Source organism: Anguilla rostrata, chromosome 18 (assembly GCF_018555375.3).
Source record: "Anguilla rostrata isolate EN2019 chromosome 18, ASM1855537v3, whole genome shotgun sequence".
Classification (NCBI taxonomy): domain Eukaryota; kingdom Metazoa; phylum Chordata; class Actinopteri; order Anguilliformes; family Anguillidae; genus Anguilla; species Anguilla rostrata.
Window position 1 is genome coordinate 22595446 of NC_057950.1, and position 26416 is coordinate 22621861.

Here is a 26416-nt window from a genome sequence, read left to right on the forward strand (position 1 = left end):
GGGGTGGGGTAGGAAGGGAGGTGTGGGGAGGGGGTGGGAGGGGAGGGTAGGGGAGGGGGTGGGGTAGGAGGGGGAGGGAGTGGGGTGGGAGGGTAGGAGAACAGGAGGGGTAGGAGGAGAGGAGAGGGAGACGTGAGACAGGGCTCTGCTATTAGACAGCAGGAATGAGAACGACTTCAAGACTGCAAGAAGCCTATGGATGTCATCCTCAAATAAGGACAAATACTGTCAGGAAAAAATAAACACAACTACAAATACTACAAGTTTTTTTTACATTAAAAGGAAGCAATCGAACAAATCAAGCAAAAGCTCAACTGCCATTTTAAGTAAACTTTGGGAGCTCTAGTTTCAGGCACTGAAAGGAGCTTATCCATCCAACTCCCTTTCACTGATGAAGGGCCTAGCTATTGCTCTCCAGAAGAGGGGCCCTGCTGTTCAAAGTCTCTGTCCAAACTGACTGCACATAAGGAATCTTTCCTCAGTTTCCACCCGCTCCCCGTACCTGATCCAGGTAGAAGTGGTCGGGCCTGTAGGGGTCGTGGAAGTGGCCCAGGAGGCAGTGATGTCTGAAGGGCTCGCAGGTGGAGGCCAGCGGCGGTGGCGCGGGCGGCTCCCTCTTCTGAGACGAGTTTGAGGAGCTGTCAGTGGCGTTCTGAGAGAGTCGGGACACAGACCCACTCAGTATGTGATGTCATAACCCCATGGTATGTAAATGTATGCAATACACTGTACACAGAGGGTCAGAAACCAACCAATCACGCTGCTAACTTTCTGATCTGTATCTCACTGTCAGACTGTGACCCCAACACAGATGCATCCACAGGCTAGAGCCGGACTTCACAATGCAGGCAGTCTCCTCAGAGAAAGTTTGACACTTTTCCTTTGCTCTTGAGCTAGATTGCTGTTTCTGGATGGAAATGGCAAACAGATGGCCGGTCTGGAAGTACATCTCAAAGGGTTAAACGTTCAACGCAGCCAAACAGGATATTCACACTAACAACAAAAGATCCTCCTGCTCTCAATCTGTCCCACTGTTTAGCACGGAGAACATGGAGCAGCACAACTTGAGATGAGACATCCAAAAGTGGAGTTTGCCATATTTAAACTGGCACTGAAACAATGACATGCTTTTTTGTGAGCAATTAAAACCCGTAAGACCAATAAGCCTGGCTTACCACTGGACACCATTCCAGAAACACAAAAATGTGACTGAAGATGTTACCATTGCAAACTAAATAAGGTGGTTACTGCAGACCTGTCAGCCCTGTCCCAGAGAAGGACTCAGGCAGCTCATGAAAATGAATATGCTTTGTTCGGTAATACTCATTTGAGCATCCCAAGGCAATACAAAGGACTCTCCTTGGGTTCTACGTTTTGTTTTTTCCCCCTCACAATTCATTGCTGAGCTCATTGAAAGTCAGTTGTCTAGTAACAAGAATAGCACGAGCAGACAAACCAAACTAGTGACGTGACAACCTGGCTTTTTCCAAGACGTCTGCGCTCTAGTGCTCGTAGCTTCAAAAAAAGCAAACCTTATTTCATTCTTCAAGCAAATGAGGGCCAATTTCATAATTGAATCCAGGGCCAGATCTTATCTAAGGAAGAAATCACAAATGAACCAGAGCCACATTACCAAGCGCTTCATGTTCCTTTTTTATGAAGCTTGTGAGACGGCATGCTGGGACTGATGCCAAGATTTAAACAGTGGAGAGCAGGTCAGGAAGAGGAAGCAAAACAAGCTCTTTACATATATGATATTGATACACATACATACACACACGCAGATCCCTACAGTCTCTCAATAATATCAGAGGCATAGCATGACCAAGAGGTATATTTTAAGTTTATGGTGGTGTGGGAGCACCGTCCATTCAGGTACACACCCCTATGCTGGCATGGTGTGGGGGGCTGGGGGGGGGGGTGAATGGGATGGCCTGTGCACAGCTTGCCCTTGAACTGGGGGGTGGGTGGGGGGAGGGGGGTGATTTCCCCTCAGTACCCCCTGCCAAAAATAATACAGGCATCCCTGTGAGCTCTGCCAAGATCCTAAGCCAGCAGCGTTTAAAAATATGTTTATGAGGGTAGCCGGGACCTGTATGCTGGAGATAATTAAAAACACAGACCCTTTCAGATGTTTACACAGCAGAACCTCACATCACTGGGACTACGCTCGTCCACAGCGCATGGGAAAAAACCCCTCAAACTAACTCCGACGTCTTATCGAAAGCCCAAGAAGTTTATGGCAGGGAGATAAAGAGGGAACTTCAAAGGATACTTGGTGCGGCTTTGATTCAAAGGAGAACTGCTGCTGCAGTGGACAAATTCTCCATCTTTAATGTCTCACAATCGGTTCCTCAACGAAGGAGGTAAATTATGATAATGAGTCAGTTAAGAACTGGGGGGGGGGGGGGGCTTCAAGTCTTTGGGTAATTATCCAAATGAGTCCCCTTCATCTGGCACATTTCAGGCTAGATGATAGAGCATCTGTGGTGGGAAACACTATAGCATTAAATCTCCCAGAATGCACTGGGGCTAAACGCACGACTCAAGCACAGAGGGTTGACCCTCCATCCTCAGTTCACCCAAACACAGAAAACAACGGAAGTCCGATCCCTACAGGAACTGCACAGGTGCTGCCTTACATTCGATCAGCTCGACTGCCTCAAAACTCAAATGGTTGGACTGAGATCTGAGGAATCTCCAAGAGGGACCACAGGATCACATCGTCCTAACCACCTCATTTCCACAGAACACTGAGGTAGAACACTAGCAACTTAGGAGTGAGGTGAACACTGAGGCAGAACACTAGCAGCTCAGGAGTGAGGTGACTGTAGTCAAAATAATTTTCAGCTTTACAAGCTTTCACCAGCTGGGCAGAGAAAGGATTGAAGCAGCTAACGATTGTTAAGAAGCCCTGGTCTCCACATAAACCCTGCCTTCCTCAATGGAGACGGCCTCAATGAGGCTAGATCTTCTGACGATGGCAGCTGCTCGACGGTTTGCAGCTGGAAAGTCAAGGCCACACACCCCCCAAAAAAGGACATGCACCAACCTATTTAAAAAACCATGAAAACACCATGTAGCCATAGGGAATATCGGAAGATTTCAAAAAATGAAAGCAATATGATATGAGCTATAAATTCACAAGTACAAGGGGCTGGTTATTCAAAAGCACAACCAGCTATGTAAACAGTAAGGCAGCAATAGATTACTGTCAATCCTGTTCCCAAGACTGCATATCCTGTGGAAATTACAAGCTAACCCTTCCTCTCTCTGAAGGAGTTGGCTGGGGTGGGGGTGGGGGGGGGTTGAAGACAAGAGAGGCAAGTGTGCCAGGCCTGTGCTGCAATAAGTGCTGGGCCCTGTCACCCCCAAAGACAGATGGTAAGTGCCTGGCAGGGGGGGGGGGGGGTGTTGCTGGAGAGGCCTGGAGCATAGCAGGGTATAAAGGGGCAGAAATTCCCACTTGCTCCCCCCCAGGGCTGTTGGGTCTTTCACACCACACTTCCTTCAAACACGCCCCTGGCTGTGAGGCTCCGCCCTCTGCCCTGCTTCACAGGAAGTTGTCAATCACTCCCCCCCTCCTGTCATCCAGCCAGCACTGCCTTTTGCAAACAGCTCAGTGTTTGCTGGCTGCGCCCAGACTGAGGCCAGCCTGAGCTGTGTGCACTGACCCGAGAGAGGAAGAAAGTCTAACAAAAATGCCCAACGCTGACAGACGAAGTAGGTCAAACACACACACACACACACACACACGCAGGCATGCATGCACACACACACACATGAATGGGCATGCAAATTCAAACTAGGTTGCAAAAGCGATTCATTGATTATTCTTAGAAAAAAAAATGTAATGGGGTATTTCAAAATGCATTAGTTAATGTTTTACAGGTAATCTGCCAACAGAAACTGCCACCGGTTTGGGCCTTTATTCTGGGAGATTAGTGAACTTCACCCACCCTCATTTATGGGAACATCATGGGCAACTGTGGCCTCAAACAAAGGAATCTTTACAAGTGATATTTTGATATACTGGGTTTTGTAGTCCTGTACTGTGCTCTAGTGGACCCTGTAGTTCTGTACTGTGCTCTGCTGGACCCTGTAGCTACAGTATGTACTGTGTTATACTGGTCCCTGTAGCTCTGTACTATTCTGTAATGCACTCTGAAATGTTAAATATCAGGCTAAGTACTACACTGCTCTGTCACATTTAAGCTGGTGAGCGGAGGCCGTGCTGCAGACAGGGATGAGTCATGAGCTCCCCACTGTGGAAATGAGGTCTATTCAAATGCATGATGTAACCGTGGAGCAGTGTGCCACAGCGTGCGCACGAAGGAGGCGTGCAAATCCTGCCCTCACGCAGAACGGGGAAGGAAGCGGCGCCTCTCTGTCAGAACATACAGCACTGCGCAAAAGCCAGAGACCACCCTTTCCTTGATTCCATTTCCAGTCAAATCAGCCATTCAGTGCAACTCTTTTTTTTCTTTATTGACAGACAATAACGCAGCAAACGTATATTTAACAGAACATTACAGATAGCCTCCAGCACTACGTATAATAGGAAATCTATCGGTATTTGTCCGCTTTTGCTTTTGTGCACCCTACTACCGCTTTAAGTCTTGCATCCTTCCAATCGACAAACAACTTACAGCTGTGTCCTCCCGACAAAAGTTCTCAGAAGTGTCAATGATGTTATGTTCGAACCCTTCGCCTTCAAAAGTGACTAACGTTCAAAAACACAATGACCGGAACACACCTAACACAAGCCCGAACACGGATGGCGTAGAGATCTCTTGGTAGATAACCATCTTTAACGCATTTGACACAAGTGGTGGATTAGGTCGATAACAACCACAGACGTAGAACTGCAGGAAATAAAACATACACACGTAGCTATAACTTATATAAAATCTGATTTTAGTGCTTGCAATTTCATGTAACTGTGTAGTTATTCCAAAAACCTTGCTAAGCTGGTCACCATGATGAACCAGTTACTGGGTTTACAATGTAAAAAAAAATGCCTGTAATGGTTCGATGCTATGAGCCAGTACATGGCCACTTCACACAAATCTTCACGGTTCTCGGGGTGCGGTGGACAAGCAAACCCGAACACGCCCCAAGAACAGTTTTAGTTCCTGTTGTGGAAAGTTCCTGCCCGCTTTTAGCATGTACAACCCTGTGGAAAAGGGGGCTTAAGACTCCGACAGCACTCCCAATGCAGAGCAATTTGAGTTCATCAAAAGCAGGTTGAAGCTGGTGGAATGAATCACTTGTATCAGTGCACTCGGAAGACTCAAACGCCCGTGTATTCAAAGTTCTGTTTCCTTTTCTAAAATTATTGCCCATCTGGAAAAAAAAAAAAATTAAACATGAGACAGAGCGACTCAAAATAGCACTAACAAAACAGGCCCGCACCGACAACCAGACCTGTGGCTCTTTAACGGGTCACCAGTGTAGCGCTGCTAAGCTCTGGCTCGGATCCAGGACACCAGGCTTCTCTGCGGCTGAACCCCTCCACCCCCCCACCCCCCCAGCCCCAAACCTCCCCCAGCTATCAGAGCACACTCCCTCCCCCCAGTCCTCCCACTGTGGCAGTAAATCAGTGCGGCAGTTAGCTGGGAAGCAGCTGCTAATGATAGCTTTACTGGGGAGAGCAGGAAGTGACCTCGTGACCCCGACTGTTGCTCCTCATCTCCTGTGACTGTGACAAAAGGACGGAAACCCAGCAAATGGCGAGTGTCAGAGGAGACTGGTCAAAACACTACAGGAAGCCCCACTTCCCCTTCCCCCCTCTATCAGGGCTGACCATCTCCACCGAACAAAGGCCCATCTCTCCCAGTTTAGGCTGCGCCACACAAAAACAACACCGCTGCCTTCCTATTCTGGGAGTCCACACACACACAACACACACACAACACACACTGACTGAGACAGTCAGACACACACAGACAGACAGGCACACATGCACAAACAGACATACACACACTCACAAACACATAGACACACACAGACATACGCACCCTCACAAACACATAGACATACAGAGACGGACACACACCACACACACACACGCACCTACAACAAAAAGGATAACAGAAAAAAAGAAGAAGAAAACCAGCTGGAGATGGACAGGGACAGTAATGTGAAACATTCCTGTGTGGAAAAATCAAGAGAAAACCCTGTTTTCAACGGTTCTGCCAGAACCCAGGTTTTTGAACCAAGGCAAAGGAAAACTGGAGCTTTAACAGTCTATGATATTGCTACGTTGCAATCAGGTAAACAAACAGAGAAACTGCATCAGACTCCACATCCTGATATAGATAATAACCAACTCTGAAAAAGTGTCAATTAAAAATCAGAGAGGCCAAAAATTTGGCTCCATGAATCATGTACTTCAGTTAGTTCTCCAGTCCTACAGTCTAATGAAATGGCCAGAACAGGGACTTGTGGGAATAAGACCATAAATCAAAAAAGGCAGCACTTACGGTAAAAACATCATCGTCACCCAATTCCACCTCATTCTGGTTTATCGAAGAGGAAGTTGTGGATCCTGAAAAACAGAACGAATTAGAATAAACGGGCGAAACACTGATTTTGAAGACACATAACCAGTGCACCACCTCCTGCTGTGGATGTATGAGACAGACAGGTAACCCTAGAGAGATAGTTGCGGGGGGTTGGGGGGCACAGAGAAATGGGGCCAAGAGAGAGATTTTGGGTCTGGGCAAAGGGTGTATCTGGCTGTCGCATGGTCCTGGTGATTGATAGATGATAGATGAAACAGAATTGGGGGGGCGGGGGGGCATTCCGGATCAGGAGCAAGGCCACAGTCGACAGGCCATCTCTCCTGGGGCATGCTTTCTCACAATCGCAAAGCAGCTAAAACATTTCCTTTACACTAGGACTTCAGGAGTTAAGCAGCTGTTAAATTATGCACTCACAATGTGCAACCATAATGTTACCATGGCAATATTCCGCTGTCATCCAGTAAATAAACCCCTATTAAACATTAAGAAACTCTAGAGACAAATGTCTGCAGCAAAAATGTAGGGGAAGGAGGGACCGGTGCTCGTTAAGCCATTGTGTTTTCACTCAGGGGCGTCTCCCAGGCACCAATCACAGTGAGGCTCAGACTGGGATGGGACCGAATGAGAGACAGAGGAGGAAGTGTAGCTTGGCTGCAGACGCACTCAAATGGGTCAAAAGTTAGGGGCTGTGATGGATTTAAATCCAGAAACTATTTTCTGGTGACTGAGATGGAATACATCTACATACAGCAAAAAATTTAAACCAGATTAAAGGGAAAAACTGGAGCCAAACTTCAGTGCTACTACACATATAAAGCAAACTTAGCCCAGTTAAACTGCACTAAAACTCCAATATGACAGTTCCCCCACACAGAACCAGGATCTTATCTAATTCAGCTGCGTAAAATTTTTTTTTTTTAAATCACAGTCCTGTTTAAAAAAAAAAACCCCACAAATCTTCACAAACCAGAAATACAAAACTTAACCTGTATAATTAATAGTTGCCCTCTTTAAAGAAATGCCTTTCTGACTAGGTTTGCAGTTAAAACGTAATACTGGAATGTAACAATAACAGTCGCCTATATGCTACTGAAAATACCCTTTTAGTAGTAATCCAATCCATGCAATGCCACAAAAGCTACCGTTCAACAACAACGCTAAACAGGCTACACTGAAGGAGCTTGTGCTTCTTTCTTTGGACATATGAAATGGACATGAAATAACAACTGGGGATTTTGACTGGACTCCATTCAACACACGTTTGTCTTTCGGAAGCTTACCTTCTGTCAGGTCCTCTACGGCTTTCCTCACGCCTCTATCGAAGGCCCGGGCGTCGGCCGGGCTCGTGAATGTGAGCCCGCACTTCTTGTTGTCCACCTTCCAGTGGTGAAATGTGGGCGTGGCCTTGGTGTAAACCAAGTCTTTTTTCAGGAAACATTCCAGAATCGCCTGCCACAGAAGACAACCGTGATGACATTTAATGTGCACAAGCAATAACCATATTTGTCAGGGTTTTGTACAAGGAACGATTGGCATCAAATACCGTGAGCTCCATAATGTTTGGGACAAAGACATTCTTGATTTGGCTCTCTACTCCGCAAATGTAGATTTGTAATTTCAAAGTGCACATTCTCAGCTTTTATTTAACGGTATTTTTTATACACTTTGGTTTCACCATGGTGCTTCTGTACACTTTAGAATTCATTCTGCGGCTAGTATTAACTGGCTCGCTTGTCAGTGAAGACAAGCGAGCCAGTACATGTGGCAGCCATGGAAGCCCAAACCATAACACCCCCCCACCACCATGTTTCACGAGGGGGGGGGGCTGTAGATCTTGGGCAGTTCTTTTTAGCCTCCGTATTTTACTCTTGCTATCACTCAGATACAAGTGAATTCTGGTCTCATCTATCCACAAGACCTTTTTCCAGAACTCTGCAGGCTCTTTTATGTACTTCTTAGCACACTGTAACCTGGCCATCCTGTTTCTGCAACTAACAAATTGCATCTTGCAGTGTGTGTGTGTGTGTGGGTATGTGCCTGTGTGAGTGTGTGTGTGTGCACCTGTGTGTGCGCGTGCGTGTGTGTGAATGCATGCATGTGCACGTGCGCATGTGTGTGTGGGTGTGTGTCTGCGTGCCTGCATATGTGCGTGTGTGTGTGTGTGTGTGTGTGAGTCTGCGTGCACGTGTACATGCATGCATGTACGTGTCTGCGTGCATTTTAGCAATGGTCCCGACTTATGGCATTTCCTCTGAAATATAAAAACACGAACAAGCTCATGCTGTCACAATATAATAAAACAGGTTTTTCCAGCCAATCAACAAATTAATCCAACAGTTTGCCAAAAATAATTTACATGTTTTACATTTCCTCTTTAAAAATGACTTATGCAGAACAAGGTGACACCTTAAAGACAAAAAACAGCGTGCAGTGCCAGATCATTAACCACAATGTGCTTCATCATTCAGCTTCAGCTGCAGAATTCAGCATGCCTTTTGCAATTCGTTTTTATCGGGTCTCTTATTCAAAGCTATCGCAAGCATATTTAAGCGTCAATTCAAAGAATAAATCTACACCTGTCACTGGAGAAATCAAGTAACAAAATTCCTCTGACCGCTGTAACCTGTTTCGAAATTTGAATATCCACAAACAGAAGGCTGTAAGACGGAATGCGCCAAGCCACTTTTTATCTCCAACTTCTTGCTTGTGGCTGGAAATATTATTTGGTAAGGTAAACACTGAAGTCAAATATTATTTGGGGGGGGGGGGGGGGGGGGAGTTGAAATTCCTGACCTATATCTCCACCCCTCGAATACACACGGGATATGTGCTTATGATAAAGCTTGTGTGATGCAATAGTTTGACACTACTCAGTCTAGAGACAAAGGCTATTTGCTGCTATTTCCCCCCCCCCCAAGTATAAAACTAGACTTCATCAAAGGACCATGTTACCTACACCATCACCAGAGAGTGGAACTGTGGCGTGTGACGAGAGGCCCACAGTTCTCTGGGGCTCTGCGGTTCTTGAGGCATGAATACACTTACGATTTGCACGTTTGTTCGTTTCAGGAGCGCAGGACAATCCACCCTTCTTGTGAACCTCTTGCTTAACTCAGACAGGTAAAGCAAAGTGGCTAACGGACAGAGAAGGGGCCACAGCTGAGAAAGCACCACAGCAGGGATCAAACCCCCCCACCCACGGAGGGGGGGGGCAGTGCGTGTAACTGACAGGCAGCCGCGCTCAGGACGGTGCACGCCTCTCACCCAGGATTCGCACCCTTCTTTTGCCACAACACAACTTGTCAAAGACAGCACAAAACTGGAATTTGCTGTTCTCTGCAGCTAAACAAGAATAATAACCACAGGGCGAGCTTACGCAGCCAGTAAAGTGAATGACTGGCAGGGTGTGCTCAGGTGAGCTTCAATTCCAGCTGCTTCCAGAACAGCCTTTGAGACGTGAAGAAAAAGAAAAACAATAAAACGGAAACGAACCAGGAGTTAGCCAGACGCTATTATTGGTATCATCTGGGCATGCACGGACATGGAAATGCGAGCCATACACGTCCGCCAGGTGGTTCATACCTAATGGAAGGGCTGCTTCTTAGCGCTAGTGATTCACACAACGGGCCCAACGAAGCTCCGCGCTCTCGACGTACATGCTAATGCGATTAGCGACGCCAGCCCCTACACGAGCGGACGACATTCGCACGGGCCGTTTCCTGGCGTTCAGTGCATCGGTCCGCACTTCCTCCTCTTCCCCTCCGCACAGGAAGCCTCTCAGGAGGCGCGATGCGACGAGACCGCGGCCCGTCTGTTGCGCTGTAGCTACCTGCAGCAGCACGCTCGCGAGCCCGCGGTTTTCCACCGAAGGGATCCTACCCACGGGCGGCGGAAGCCTGGCTGTTAGCGCTCTGGTTTTGTTTGTCTTTTTACGTCCTGTTTTTCTGGGCGCCGCTGTCAACAGCCATCATGGGTTTTAAAACAAACCCGAGGGGGGCGGTTTCACGTGTGTGTTACTCCTCAGAAGGCCACGCCCAATGGAGATGCCAGCCGAATGTGGTTTTTACAATACTGGTTTTTCCCCTCTCAGGGCCTGAAGAAGATGGGACACTTAAACTGGATGTGCACACACCAACATAAGTGGCGGTTCAAATCCAACTATTTTCATGTGAATTTTAAATCTGCGCATTAGTAATCCTGAGTGGAAACACCTGATATAATAATAGTAGTAATAATAATAATAATAATAATAATAAAATAATTGCACAACTAAATTGCAGTTCCTCTTCAACGTCACTAGGCTGCATGTAATACAGCCATGCATACCAGAGAGAGGGCTGTTACCATCATTCTTCCAAGAACGTGTATGTCTTGCAAACTCTCCATAATGTGTTTGGCTGCCACTCTGATGATTACGTAATCTTGATGCGCCATCTTCAGAATATTTGCTTACCAGTAGCTGATGGAAACACATACTGGATCTGCATTTTCTTTTGCCAACTTTTGGGAAATTTGCCCACCATTTGCAAAACCTGGCTACTGATGTTCTACACTCAAGGCCAAACCAAGGTTGCTATCCAGTGGTTGTGAGAACATGCTCTATATGCCTGTCAGCTCAGTGAAAATGAGATCTTTGGGGCTCTGTGGTGGCATTTCTCTTTAGTCGGGTGATTACTGCCCAAGGGCACTGATTCCTCCAGTGGAACTGTGGGACTGGAGCATGGAGAAGTTTCAGTCAGACAAGGACGCTCAGACAGGAGTGTGTTTTCACAAACTGATCCGGTTAGTGAATCATTCAGTCTATGACTGTCACAGGAGAAACTGCGGAGAAAAGTGAACAAATGGCACAAAAGAAAAGACCAGTAACTATTGTATATCTGCATGTAAAATGCTTCTGATGGCATGGGTGTCGCGTAGTTTGGCACGGTAGTTCACATAAAGGTTTAAATCTCACGAAACTAAGCAACAATAATTCAATATGCAAATGAGAACGGACAGTTGGGTGAGTCAGATGTGATAGTAGCTGTGTTGCGCACAGGCTAATGTACACTCGTTTTCAGTGAAAGCCCTCATGCCCTGATGTGCAGCTCAACCTTCATACAGTGCAGAGAGGCTCATGATGCGACACTGTTTTGACAGGCAAAGATGAACTACTTCACATGGCACGGCAGTTAAATTGAATACATGCAAATGCCCATAAAGCTCCTGATTTTTTGAGCTATGATTTTCATAGTATATACATATGTGAAACAGTTCATCGAGGGATAAGCCATATAAGTAACAGTTATGTCACATGGAATATATATATACAGATGGAATATATATTGCTCTGCCTCTCAGATAACCGTTAAATCTTCAGCTCTTTCAAATATGTTGATATACTGCGATAGCAGGTATGGCATCCTAGTTACAGCTTGGCGAGGTATGCCCCATACCTGTACAGCACCAAGAGCTTAGCACTTTCCAGAGTTTCCGCCAGAAATAACCACAGTGACCACAGACTGTCAACCCTTAAGGACATTAACTTTACCTTCGGACCTCACGTAAACACACAGAATTCAGATAGGTACTGGTCGTATTGGAGCTAGTGCCACAGTGCTACTAGGTTTTGGTACGCAAACCTAAAACCTGAAAAATCTGCAGGAATTGTGTGATGGACCAAAATCGCTAAGGAATGTTTCCAGCACCTTGTTGAAAAAATTCAGGGTGTTCCAGGGTCCTACCCGATACTAGATAATACCGGTACCGGTACCGAATAAAGTGGCTACTGAGTATGCGTGTGTGTGTGAGTGTGTGCAAGTGTATATACATATATAGTATATATAAGTATGCTAACACACAGTTTATAAAGTCAGTGATTGTCACGTCAGCTTCACAACTCACTTTATCTGCATTGACATCAGAGGAACAATTTATACATTTTGTAATATTAAAATGATAATTTTGCCATTTTTCACATAATAGATTGTGCAATGTACTGAGCCTGAAATGATCACAGAAATATGATAACTATTACTTTAGGCAACGCTACGTGAGAGCAGGGGACACATCTTGTGTTTTTACTAAATGTCCACTTTTAATCCATCTCTGAAAAGATATAAAATAAATAATCCATTGAAATGACGTGCACATGCACAAAAATACTGTTTGGACTGTAAGCGAGGGATTATACTACTGGGGACCTTTCTCTGTTCCCGCTATAAAAACATGGGTTCAAGACACCCTGTAGTACCTGTAGAGGTCAGCTGTGTCAGGCCCAAGCTCCACGTTATCCATTTCATGCATTAATTGCCTGCACGTATTAGAAAAGGAAACAAAGCTAACGTTGCGGGCCTTGGCTGCAGAACTGACCTCGATCCACGGGACGAAGCACACACACGTGTCCAAAATGACGACGGTACGGAAGTACAGACGAGGAGGCGGCTCACCTGCTTGTCCTTCACCCGCTCCCCGTATATGAGGAAGGAGCTCCGGCCTGCCAGGTCCGCGGGGAGCACCCTGCACACCCCCACTCTGCTCAGCCCCCCGCCCTCCTGGGCCAGCCAGCCCCCACTCGAATCGTCCCGGGTCATCACCACTGCTTGGACGCGCACAATGTAGCTGTCACTATGAGAGAAAGAGAGACAGAGAAAGAGTGGGGGGGGGGTTAGAATGACACTGCTGGTGCAAGAATCTTGTGCTAGACTACTTTAACCTGCTTAGTCATTTTTAAGCATTTGCCCAAATGGAACAAATGGTTTTCACATTGGCTTAGTCGGCTTTCATTGGCTTTGACATTGGCTTTCGGGTGCACCCACAGCAGAGTCTTGGTGAAGGGCTAGCATCAAGACTGCAATGGCCCCAAGGACACAAGACATGAGGAACCCAACCAGAAGAGCAGGTCGCTGCAGGCTCTCCTCTGAGCCCCATCAGGAGGCTGAAAGCTCACGCCCTCCCTCTCAGACACATTCACAGGCTCACTGAAAGATTCTGCATTCGTGCTTTTACGCGTGTCCTCAAGCATGAGTTCGTTTCTGATGCTATTTAAAACAGGAGCGCTTGACAGTTCTTCCATTGATCAGAAAAAGACATCACAAAGCAGGGACCGGGGGAAAAAGAAGCGTGCTCCTGGAAAGTGTTTGCAAACGCACAGGTCACAAGCTGCGGCACGGTTTACTTTCAAAATCGTTTGACTTGGCTGTGCAAACAGTCCCCTGCCACCTTTTTTCTTCTAGACTTCCTGCTGCGCCAGGAGCTGGCCGTATATGGTTACTTGACTTGGCCGTTAAATAATTAACCGGTGAGAGGAGAGGAGAGGAGAGGTGTGGTGATGGAGCACGTCTGCAGTCGGAGGCCCGTGTGGCGGATCCTCTCCTCAGGCGGTCCACCCCAGTGCCCAGAGCTACAGGGCTCACACCCCATTTCTTGAGCTGTAGCAAGAACCCAAAAAAATAAAAATAAATAATTTTAAAAACCCTGCACTGACCATGTGGACAGCACATGATCGGAGATCCTGAGGTTATGTTTGTTGTACATTGACCACACTGCCACTGCCAGGGCTGCCTGCTGGGAGCTCTTTAACACACCCTTTGTACCCGCATCCCTTCAATAATTGTCTATAAAGCTGCGCATTTTGCTCCATTCTGTTTGCCAGGCCAATCTGTTGTGATCTGAACTAAAAAGACCCACAAAATGCAGAATCGTGACGCTGGGAGCACTACTGTTCGTGCTTCCAGGACATTTGTGCTCGGAGCAGTCCCCTCCCCCTGTCACACTAACACAGCCAATCAGGGGTGACTGCGGTCAGAGTGTGAAATGGAATACTGTAGTTATCATTTCAGAAGTTGCATGCTTATTGGTATAGGGACAATAAACATCTTTGGTCTAAAGTCATTTCTACCTGCACTAAGGAAGGACTTGAACACACTTGACTAATCAGCAACACCTGTGAAGCCATTTGTCCCAAACATTATGGTGCCCTGGAATGGGGGGGGGGGGATTATGTATAAACATTCCTACATGGTCAACCCAAAACGTATAAAAATAGGCCTATGCCTAAGCTGAAAAATCTGCACTTTAACCACATGTGGATTGTTTGATTACAAATCAAAAATTGTGGATAACAGAGCCAAATCAAGAAAAAATTATTTGTACCAGTGTTATAGATCTCACCGTACTGTTACGTGACACCAGCTAATTCAGTTCAATTTTGCTAAATAAAATTCAGGCATCCCTCAGCAAGTGATCGACAGAGCCTACTAGCCCATCAGTGATGACATTGCTCCTCCCCAGAAGTCTATATGAATTGATTGCCACGGGTTAAGCACAGATGATGCTTGAAAGCAATGTCTAATGTGGTGCTTCCAGTGTATAGAACCACAGACATGTCGTACATTATTAATGTTGTGTGGTAATGTTTTTTTTTTTCTTTACAAGCAATGGGAAGTAGCCTATGTCTACTCATAAAAACTGCAATTACCTGTACAAAAATGGGTAAATAAGACCAATAATGAAACTGAAATATTTTGCAGCAGCACAGGCTTAAATAGATACATGATTAAATGTGTTTAACAGTCTCCTCTGTCATTCTTTGGCATTCTGAGTGTCCATTGGAACAGACTAATCATTCTGTATTAACAGGGCTGGTTGGAACAGACTAATCATTCTGCATTAACAGGGTTGGTTGGAACAGAAAAGTATTGTTTTGCCTTCGGGACAATATTTGGAATATTTTTTTCCACTTCTCCCAGAGTATCAATGCAGCACCTTATTCAAGTGCTAATAATATGGCTGAAAGAACTGTGGTTTCTTCTGGAGGGAATGTCTCAGCATGTCCTTTGAAAGTTTCGAGGAAATGGGTATTTATCAATTTGAATGCACTGTGTTTATGTTGAGCCAGTGTTTGATATTCGTTTTTCACTCGCTAAACTTGGTGTGTTTCGCACATTGCAATCTCCTTGCTCTCAAATCATTTCAAGGCTTTTGGCAAGTTCTAAAAACAAATTAAGCTGTGCCCCCAAACTCTTCTCACACAACAAGCACAGCAGTAGCCTATTTGGTGCGATGACCATTCCTAGGTCTGGAGAAGAAATTGAACTGTTGGGAAGAATGCAGACTTGTTCTGCATGCTTTTATGAGAAGGTCTGAACCTTGGTCTCTCGCACTCCTTAGAAGTACTGTGCAACAGAAAGTTCTGCTTTGACACTTCTTGAAAATCTTGAATCTTGAATGCTGATGAATTTGTTAACTTTTAGGAAATTGCTAGCTTAAAAGCAACTTGTGAGTGTCATGATGTGAGTATCACATGTTAAATGAACTCCCTTTGACATCAAGCCTTTGACATCAAATTAATTTTAGTTCAGCAAAGACCAATTTGACTAACAGAAGACATCCTTAGACCTGATGATGACAAGATAAGGTGTTACTTCTCATTAGTCTCATGTGGTTTGCCTGGTATTTTCAACTTCTCTCACGAGGGAAACAAGAATAAAAATCAGGAGATCTCGGCCGATTAACATTCCTGCCCCCACAAATATTGGCACTGGCCTTGAAAAATACATATTGCCACACCAAACTTCTAAGAGACTTCATTTACAATTTGAGCAATCAAAGATTAAATACTCTGTTCTTTACTCAAGCTAAGAGCAGATATTTCTCTGAAAACAGCCACAGGCTATTCTGCTGCTGGCCAATAGGTTACACAACATTTCTGTGAAAAAAATAATAATAATAATAATAATAATAAATATATATATATATATATATATATATATATTTATTGATATCTCTCACTTCCATCTGATTGGTTATGTTGGTGGCCCTGGTCCTTGTTAGACCGGTTTCGATACTTCTTTTGACATTAAATGCTACTCATAAAAAGACAATGGAAAAGCACCTGGAAACAGAACACTGCCTGGTTCTAATTCCAACAGTGGAAAAGCATGTATTGTATATCAGCCACTTGGAATCAGTTGTGAGAAAGTTCTGAAGTTGGAAACCAAACCAATGGAAACCAAAACTGTGAAACTGTAAAAACATTCATGTTATGCACTGCCACTGCATTGTCTTCTCTGCTTATAGGGCTTCTTTTGGGGTAGGCTGTCTCTATTGCTTTTTGGAATTCATTCGTTTTTTGTTCAACACAGTCATAGAGATAATGCCATTATTCTATTTATAGGTTATGGCTTTACCCTCAAACAATATTAAGCAGGCCTATGGCAAAAATGCATTGACATAGGGCAGTATAGCGATCTTTCTCAATGACTCATTCAATTGCTGAAGAGCATTCCAGAGGAGAGGCATTCGCACCTGGATGTCAACACCTTCTGCCTGTTGTCTGGTGTGGAGGGGGGGTTGTGAAGAAAATGGCACAAACTTCCTGTATTTATTTACAGAGTCGATATTTTAGAATTAAAAAAATAATAATAATAACTGGGTACCAGCAACAAAGCAAAGATCATACCAGGATCACAAATAATAGCCTATTTCCAAGTGGAAGCATATAGCTTGGAACAAAGTGGTGGACTCAGACCTGACCCTTGCGGGACACCGTATTTCATTATACAAGAGTATTATTGCAGCAAACAGCATGTCATCTCATACAGGTAAGACTCAAGCCAGGAAAGAGCCAGCACTTGAACAACAATGTATTTTTTAGGTGATCCAAAAGTATCTTATGGTCAGCAGTGTTAGAAACCATTAGAAACACAATTTCATCAGCTTTGCAGTCTGCACTATAATAGCTTGCCATTAGCCAGCTTTGTACTGGGCAGAAATGATACTAAGTCGAGTCCTTCCCTGAGTACGGTGGGTCCCACTGGCTATACTGAGGGACTGCTTACCCAGTACTCATCAGAGAAGATGGTGGATGAGCTCATCATGTTTCAGAGAGTCTATATAAACCAGAGAAAATAACAGTCCTATGTACACAATACTTTCTGCGTTTATGTAAGGCCAAAATGGCTATGCACAATTTTTTCACATATTAAAAGATATGAAATTTACATTTTGGAGTAAACTTTCCCGTAATAAACAATGGAAATGTGTACTGCTGGATGGTCTGAAGACAATTTTCACTGCATTTACCTTCAAGAAAATGATAAGAAATATGAGTCACTGCCATCCATCTGTGATCCGAAGATTTGCAAAACAGTTTTCTCCATTTTGTGAAATTTCACCCCCTCATCTTCTGTGAAGCGCAGATGCACAGCACTAATGTACGAGTGACGGGATTGGCCAGGCAGGCTTGTGGACTTCAGTGCCCATGAAACTGATCAACAGATCTGACCAGCACTGTCATACTGTAATGTACTCTGAAACCCTTTCATTTTCAAAGAGAGTGTAGCCTAAGAGGTGAGAGAAATATCCTTCAAGTTTTTAAACTAAATGCAGGCTGGGAGTCCTTCAAAAAACTTGTATCGCTTTTTCTGTCAATTTCTTATTTTATATATATATATATATATAATATACACACACACATACATACGATACAGACACACACACGCTCACATATACATGTATACATGAGCACATGCACGCGCACACACAATCTCGCTCTGTCACTGGCCATTTTATTAGGTACACCTGCTTGTGCCACTGACACAGCTTAATTCCACTTACTCTCGAGTGAACAGTGAGTGAGAGAGTGAGTCAGAGTGGACAGAGACATAATTGTCCTTTTCCATCGCTCCTGTGCGGAGAGCATTGACTTTCAGTTTCATTGCTTAGTGCTTTGCATTGTCAATGAGTAATAACAACAAATTGCATAAGATAGTCCACATGCCCAGTAAGATAGCTGGACAGCAAAAAAAAAACAAAACAAAAAACTGCATGACAATTATCTGTGAGTACCGAGTGGTAAGGAAAGAGCAGGCGATTATTAAAGATGCATCACATCCCCAATTTAGTGCATATGAGCTATTTCCATCAGGCAGACGGCATAGGGTGCTACCTCTCTGAACCAACCAAACTCGCAGATCATTCGCGCCTACTGGTATTGGACTTTTGAACCTGTGGAACAAAACAACTGAACCTTGGTGTGTGGGGGTGCTGCCCCTTATTATGTTATTATATTATTACACATAAAGCACTTTAATTTTATGCTGTGTATAGGTCAACTGCAATGTTTGCATGCCTTGTTGCTGTTGTTACTTGTTGCCGTTGTTGTTGATTCATATTCGATCCGCAATGCTGAGTTTGACAGTTTGATGCGAGTGACGTGCCAGGCTCAGCTATGCTGAAGGGAATACTTTATGCAAATGAATGGGCACACCCACTCCACCCAACCCAGGAAGCATCTTTCAAAATTGTGTAGTAAGCGGAGCCAGGATGGAACAGTATAATTATCTTTGAAACCCTTTGAAGAGCAGGTTTTTAGGAATGTTTTTTTCAAAATTCAAAGTCAATGTTTTAGAACTCAGTTGGTTTCAATCAGCATTACAATGTTCCATAACACCATAAACAGTGAAATCTGTTGAAATACTGATCCAGGAAACTACAGGCCTGTCGGTTTAACCTGCATAACACGTAAAATACTGGGACCTATCTTTAGAGACAAGTTAGAATTGTTTCTTAAAAATAACAACATCCTAAGGGACAGCCAGAATAGCTTTCTCAAGGGAATGTCATGCCTGACAAACCTTTAGGTATTTTTGAAGCTACCAAGTGTTTTGACTATAAAAATGCTTATGATATTAGCCTATATACTTAGATTTCCAACAAGGTGGAAAAGGTTCAAAGAAGGGCAACCAAATTGATTCCTGGAATGAAAAGCTAAAAGCTACGACTAAAATCTTATAATGTAGGCTATAATCTCTTCAAGCTTAGTAAAAGGAGACTTAGGGGTAATTTGATTGTTAATCTCCTTTATGAATTTAAAAACCCTCAAAGTGAACTACAAAATTTTTCAGGTTGAGTTCTGTTAGTAGAACAAGGGGACATAAATGAAAATGAGCAAAAGGCAAATTCCGCACAGACGTTGGGAAGGATTTTTTAATGCAGAGAGCAGTCAATATGTGGAACAGCCAGCCAGGTCATGTAGCTGAGGCAGAAACTCTGGGGGTTTTCAAGACCAGGCTTGATATGGTGTTAGATACTATCCAGCCCATAGGCAGACTCCATAGGGATGAAGATGTACTGGTGTTAGAGCAAATTGGGTCCCCCATCAAAATGGGGTGACATAGCTCAGGAGGTAAGAGCGGTTGTCTGGCAGTCGGAGGATTGCCGGTTCGATCCCCCACCCTGGGCGTGTCAAAGTGTCCCTGAGCAAGACACCTAACCCCTAATTGCTCCCAATGAGCTGATTGGTACCTTGCATGGCAGCCTTTCAGTGTTGGTGTATGAGTGTGTGTTTGTGTGAATGGGTGAATGAGAGGCATCAATTGTAAAGCGCTTTGGAACAGCGCTATATAAATGCAGTCCATTTACCATTTAAAATGGATCTAGGGGAGCCTTCAGGATCACACATTGACACACAACTCATCATTCACATTATTTTGTGTAATATATACAGCTGGCTAGCCCATAACTAAAATAATCAGGAAATTGCTCAGATTCAGCTAAAATATACAGCTAGCTGGCTAGCAAAGCACAAAATATTTCTTTCTTTTATTTTTTACACTGGCAGAGCCTAAAGCTACCTAATGCGATGCAAAATGATGCAAATTGTGTACCGGAAGTGAGATCCTGAAGGGACCCCCAAATCCATTTTGACAGGGGAACCAGATTTGACTTCAGACCAGCACTTGAGACATAATGGTCTCCTGTTGTTCTCAAGTTTGTTTAGAAATGATTCACTTTATCTGATTTTAAATCTAGTATGGTCTATATGTTAAGTCAATGAATTTCAGAATTTTGAGGTCTCGTTCAAATTTAATGAAGCCTACAGCCATGAAAGTATAAAAAGCATGCATGTCTCAAAATTAGTGGTCTTGTGTTGGGATTCATTGAATTTAAATTGAGTTATGTTTGCACATAAAAAGTCTTAATTTGTCGTAATTGGCAAGCACATTGCAATTGTAGTCCACCTGTGAAATGGCATTGAGTTTGGTTTTGAAAAACAAAAGAATTTCCCTTTGGCATTTACATGTTCAATATGAATTACTCCCTTCTGATATACTATATTTTTATACATTCTGTCCTTAACACAGAGGAGCACTGAAGGCTGGTCCTAGAGCTAGTCTGGGATGTGACACAGAAATTGGTTTTGTTCATGACCAACAGACAAGCTGGAGGAGGGAAGGCTGATGACTCATTATTTAAGAGGTTCAGCCTTCCTTGTGATTAATAAGGAGAAAACTAGGATAAAATACTCTAGGGCAGTGCAAGAATACAGATGAAAATGGAGGCTGCATGAATGACGAACCTGCATGGTTTTATTCTAAATGAAATCTGCTGAAATGTGCTGACCTGCTATATGGGACCTACTGATTTTTACGGAATTGATACAGTCAAGTTCCTCAATGGAAAATTGAGCACACACACCAAGTACTGGTGCCAACCATGTACCAATAGTGACCTTAAATCATCTACAGAAATATTTCTAAACATCTGTCAAATTAGTCCCCAGGTAAGTGAAGGTGCTGCACACCTCTATAAAAGAATCTTTGTTTATCCCGGTGTTCACAAAATCACTCTTGAATTTGTTTAGCAGTGTGTTTAGTTTTTAACTAAACTTGGAATATGGGGACATCAAGGGGGGAAAGTGTTTACACCATAGGGAGCACCTGGTCTTGTAAAATGGCTTCACATTTCTTGGCTGTTATACGACCTTGCAGAGCAATCAGTAGACCCAATAACTCCCATGAGATGGCTGCCTATACCATTACAGATCCATCATCATGTTTAACAGTTGCCAACAGACATAGTGGGTTGAAAGATTCATAAGTAAAAATAGCAAAAATAGAAAAGGCATCAGACGTGTTTGACATACGTCGCCATCATTTTTGCCACATTAAATTATTTTGCAGTTTTTGTAACCAAAACGCCTGTAATTCAGGCTCTGACTATTTGGTCTCCTTGAAACTGTTAGTTGGCTCATGTTGCTTTGGTAACTCACACAGAGTACAGAGTAATGTGATTGTATAGCTGCTTTTGTAACTGTGACTTAGCCATTTCCAAAGTCCTTTTTCATGTGGTACTTGTGTTCGCCAACCGCTGTATCTCAGTGTATGGACCAAACTGTATGGCATGCAGACATAGACACTGCACACCCAAAGCCATCAAACCACAGTAAGCATACCTACATTGATGATCTGAGTCTAAAAATATCCCACATAATGACACACCTTCACATATGGAGTACATCTGACAGCCTGTTTCTGTCGGGTCTCTTAAACAATGTTAAACTTTTAGCTAGCTGCACTATACTCTGCAGTCCCACATGAAGCAGTGAGTTCCTGTTGCAGTGAATGGTATTCTGCAGTCCCAGATGAAGCAGTGAGTTCCTGTTGCAGTGACTGGTATTCTGCAGTCCCAGATGAAGCAGTGAGTTCCTGTTGCAGTGACTGGTATTCTGCAGTCCCAGATGAAGCAGTGAGTTCCTGTTGCAGTGACTGGTATTCTGCAGTCCCAGATGAAGCAGTGAGTTCCTGTTGCAGTGACTGGTATTCTGCAGTCCCAGATGAAGCAGTGAGTTCCTGTTGCAGTGACTGGTATTCTGCAGTCCCAGATGAAGCAGTGAGTTCCTGTTGCAGTGACTGGTATTCTGCAGTCCCAGATGAAGCAGTGAGTTCCTGTTGCAGTGACTGGTATTCTGCAGTCCCAGGTGAAGCAGTGAGTTCCTGTTGCAGTGACTGGTATTCTGCAGTCCCAGATGAAGCAGTGAGTTCCTGTTGCAGTGACTGGTATTCTGCAGTCCCAGGTGAAGCAGTGAGTTCCTGTTGCAGTGACTGGTATTCTGCAGTCCCAGATGAAGCAGTGAGTTCCTGTTGCAGTGACTGGTATTCTGCAGTCCCAGATGAAGCAGTGAGTTCCTGCTGCAGTGACTGGTATTCTGCAGTCCCAGATGAAGCAGTGAGTTCCTGCTGCAGTGACTGGTATTCTGCAGTCCCAGATGAAGCAGTGAGTTCCTGCTGCAGTGACTGGTGTTCTGCAGTCCCAGGTGAAGCAGTGAGTTCCTGTTGCAGTGAATGGTGTTCTGCAGTCCCAGATGAAGCAGTGAGTTCCTGTTGCAGTGAATGGTATTCTGCAGTCCCAGATGAAGCAGTGAGTTCCTGTTGCAGTGAATGGTATTCTGCAGTCCCAGGTGAAGCAGTGAGTTCCTGTTGCAGTGAATGGTATTCTGCAGTCCCAGATGAAGCAGTGAGTTCCTGTTGCAGTGACTGGTATTCTGCAGTCCCAGGTGAAGCAGTGAGCTCCGATTAGCCTACATTGACTAGTATTCTACAGTCTCAAATTAAGCAGTGAATAAGTTCTACAGTGTGTTGGACGAGGAGAGATGTGAGCTTGAACAGGGTGAATTGAAGAACATATGGTCAGAGTTTGGAAAAGAAGGTATGACCTTCTCACCGGCACATGTAAAGAAAATGTTTGGGTATGGTACTGAGAATTCTGGAGACATGCTGGTTTCTGCAAGCTCCGACATATCCATACACAAAGGTGCAAACTTCCCTCATGGTCAAACAACACTGATAGCAAAAAGTGCTTAGACATGCGATAGCTGAACACAATGCTCTGGTCTCTGCATCATTGTGTGAGTCTTGGTGGGTTGTGCTTCCGTTGCTAAAGAGATGAGCAGAGTACATCATCACCAGCAGAGCACTTTTCCTCCTACCTGCTCCACTTCCCGCATGCAGGTCTGACTTCATCATGCACAACACTAAATACAGTATACAAAATCTCTCATTTTAAGGGAGTTCTCCAACTACCTGCCTCAAAGGGTAAAATGGCTGGCCCAGTTTTAAACTACAACACCACTATTACCCCAAAACTAATAAAGAACGAGTATTTTAGCTGTGGTGAGGGGCAATACTACTAGTTAATGCAAAAAGGTGTATAGCCTATATTGTTAGCCCAGTCACAGTTAGCTGTACAGAACAAAATCTAATTTAACAAAACTAAAAGAAATTTGTTGAGAGAAATCCTACAATAATACACAACTGAAGGATGTAAAATCAAAAACAGGCAGAAAAAGAACACCTGAATGCCAGTGGTGAAAAACAGCATGGTCTGACTTCATGTTCAGAGAGCGAAAGAGATGTCAGATCACTTTATAAACATCTGTTTGAGGACTTAAGCAAATGGTGAACCATACATTGAAATCAGCTGCTGGCCCCGTCAGTCATTCTTGCATAACCAGCTGACTTTGGCTTTTGGTGACACTTATAGGTACACAAAACCAGTGACAAGAACCTGCATTCACCAGCTTTCAGACTAGCCAGACCAGTACACACACACACACACAAACACACGCATAAATAGACATGCACACTCCCATGCGCACACACAGACGTACACACATGCACGCGCATACACCCACACCCACACACCCTTAAATCAAGGCCCTTAGGATACACGAGCTTTCATGAAACATCACCCTGACCTACCTCTCCCAGCCTCACTGTGGGCAGCATCCTCCCGCACATCAAAATTTCTGATCGCAGTCGAATGTCAAATTAAGCTTCATTCTGAAACGGTGAAGTGGTTCATTCTCGCCCCTTAACCGCTGAGCAACACTGTCCTTACAGCACGAGAGCAGAGCCTGGCTCCTTCCCTTAGCCAGCCCACAGCCACACACATAATCCACTGAATCTCCCCATTCACTCGGCTAACCCACGTAGCCTAAAATACAACCATTCTCCTATTCACTACCATTAGGAACAAAAGCCCCTGACCCGAGTCTGCATCTTAAGACAAAATCTGACAGGCTACTTCACTGAAAAGAGGAAGGAGAGATTAAATAATGCCACACAAAATGTTCCATTCAAAAAAAAAAGAGCACAACAGCCCTGTCCTCTCTTACCTACTGGGATCAGACATTTCTCTACATCCCGTGGTCTCGGTCAGGGAATGGGCAGAAGGGCTTTCGCCGGAGCGTTCCCGTAGTCAGGAGGACGCGGGTCCATGTTGGAAGCAGCGCTCTGCAGCTGAACGGCTCGGTGTGATTCAGCCTCCCCGAGATACGCGCGGCGCAGTGATGAGGAGCATGAGTCATCGCGGGCAGCCATTCTGCATGCACCAGCAGCACCACCGGCAGCAGCAGCAGCACCGGCAGCAGCAGCAACAGGGCTCTCTCATTCTGGCCCACAGAGGATTTGCAGCTACCCAGCACCAGCACTGAAGAGCTGCTCCACAGAACCAGAACCCACACACACAGTCTGCAGTAACCCAGCACCAGGACTGAAGAGCTGCTCCACAGAACCAGAACCCACACACACCAGTCTGCAGTACCCCAGCACCAGCACTGAAGAGCTGCTCCACAGAACCAGAACCCACACACACCAGTCTGCAGTAACCCAGCACCAGCACTGAAGAGCTGCTCCACAGAACCAGAACCCACACACACCAGTCTGCAGTAACCCAGCACCAGCACTGAAGAGCGCCCACAGACCAGAACCCACACACACCAGTCTGCAGTAACCCAGCACCAGCACTGAAGAGCGCTCCACAGCCAGAACCCACACACACCAGTCTGCAGTAACCCAGCACCAGCACTGAAGAGCTGCACCACAGTGCCAGAACCCACACACACCAGTCTGTAGTAACCCAGCACCAGCACTGAAGAGCCGCACCACAGTGCCAGAACCCACACACACCAGTCTGTAGTAACCCAGCACCGAAGAGCCGCACCACAGTGCCAGAACCCACACACACCAGTCTGCAGTAACCCAGCAGCAACACTGAAGAGCTGCACCACAGTGCCAGAACCCACACACACCAGTCTGTAGTAACCCAGCACCAGCACTGAAGAGCCGCACCACAGTGCCAGAACCCACACACACCAGTCTGCAGTAACCCAGCACCAGCACTGAAGAGCTGCTCCACAGAACCAGAACCCACACACACACCAGTCTGCAGTAACCCAGCACCAGCACTGAAGAGTCACACCACAGTGCCAGAACCCACACACACCAGTCTGCAGTAACCCAGCACCAGCACTGAAGAGCCGCACCACAGTGCCAGAACCCACACACACCAGTCTGCAGTAACCCAGCACCAGCACTGAAGAGCTGCACCACAGTGCCAGAACCCACACACACCAGTCTGTAGTAACCCAGCACCAGCACTGAAGAGCCGCCCACAGTGCCAGAACCCACACACACCAGTCTGCAGTAACCCAGCAGCAACACTGAAGAGCTGCACCACAGTGCCAGAACCCACACACACCAGTCTGTAGTAACCCAGCACCAGCACTGAAGAGCCGCACCAGTGCCAGAACCCACACACACCAGTCTGCAGTAACCCAGCACCAGCACTGAAGAGTCACACCACAGTGCCAGAACATACACATACACACACAATTTACAGCCAAACATATAGGCTACTGGCCAACTTTAGCCAAGTCCACTTTGGCAGTTGAGTTTATTGTCATCTCAAAGCCAAGCATGAATTCACTACAGGTTACTAATAATGCCACTGATGATATTATAGGCCTACTGCACTAACAAAATAGATGGCCTAAAAAAATAAAACTTTCAATCAATCAATATACCATGAAATTGGCAGACCCTTGCTCTTAGCTACCATTGGAAGCACACTCTTTCAATTCAAATGCAACCGTCAATGAAAAACTGAAAAGGTCACATTTCAGGGTATGATGAAATATGGGTGGTACATGACACACGTTCTGTAAAATTTGTACCAAAGGTGGACACAGCAATAGCAAACGCAAATTGCAAATCTAGGTCTAGCTTTGGACTAAAGGGGGAAAGGGAGGAGAAAAACTTTGTTGCCCGGAATCTTGTAAAAAAGTA

At 45.0% G+C, this 26416-nt stretch overlaps 1 protein-coding gene across 1 annotated transcript in view; it reads right to left on the reverse strand.

The window, feature by feature from the left end:
- The window catches only part of LOC135244969 (sprouty-related, EVH1 domain-containing protein 2-like), a 39057-nt gene that overhangs the window by 5329 nt on the left and 7312 nt on the right, over window positions 1-26416 (reverse strand). Inside the window, exons 2-5 of the mRNA XM_064317690.1 lie at window positions 12956-13133; window positions 7808-7976; window positions 6486-6550; window positions 503-652 (exon numbers count right to left, since the gene is read on the reverse strand). Of these exons, the coding sequence (XP_064173760.1) occupies window positions 503-652; window positions 6486-6550; window positions 7808-7976; window positions 12956-13133 (562 nt within the window). The remainder of the gene's footprint in view (window positions 1-502; window positions 653-6485; window positions 6551-7807; window positions 7977-12955; window positions 13134-26416) is intronic.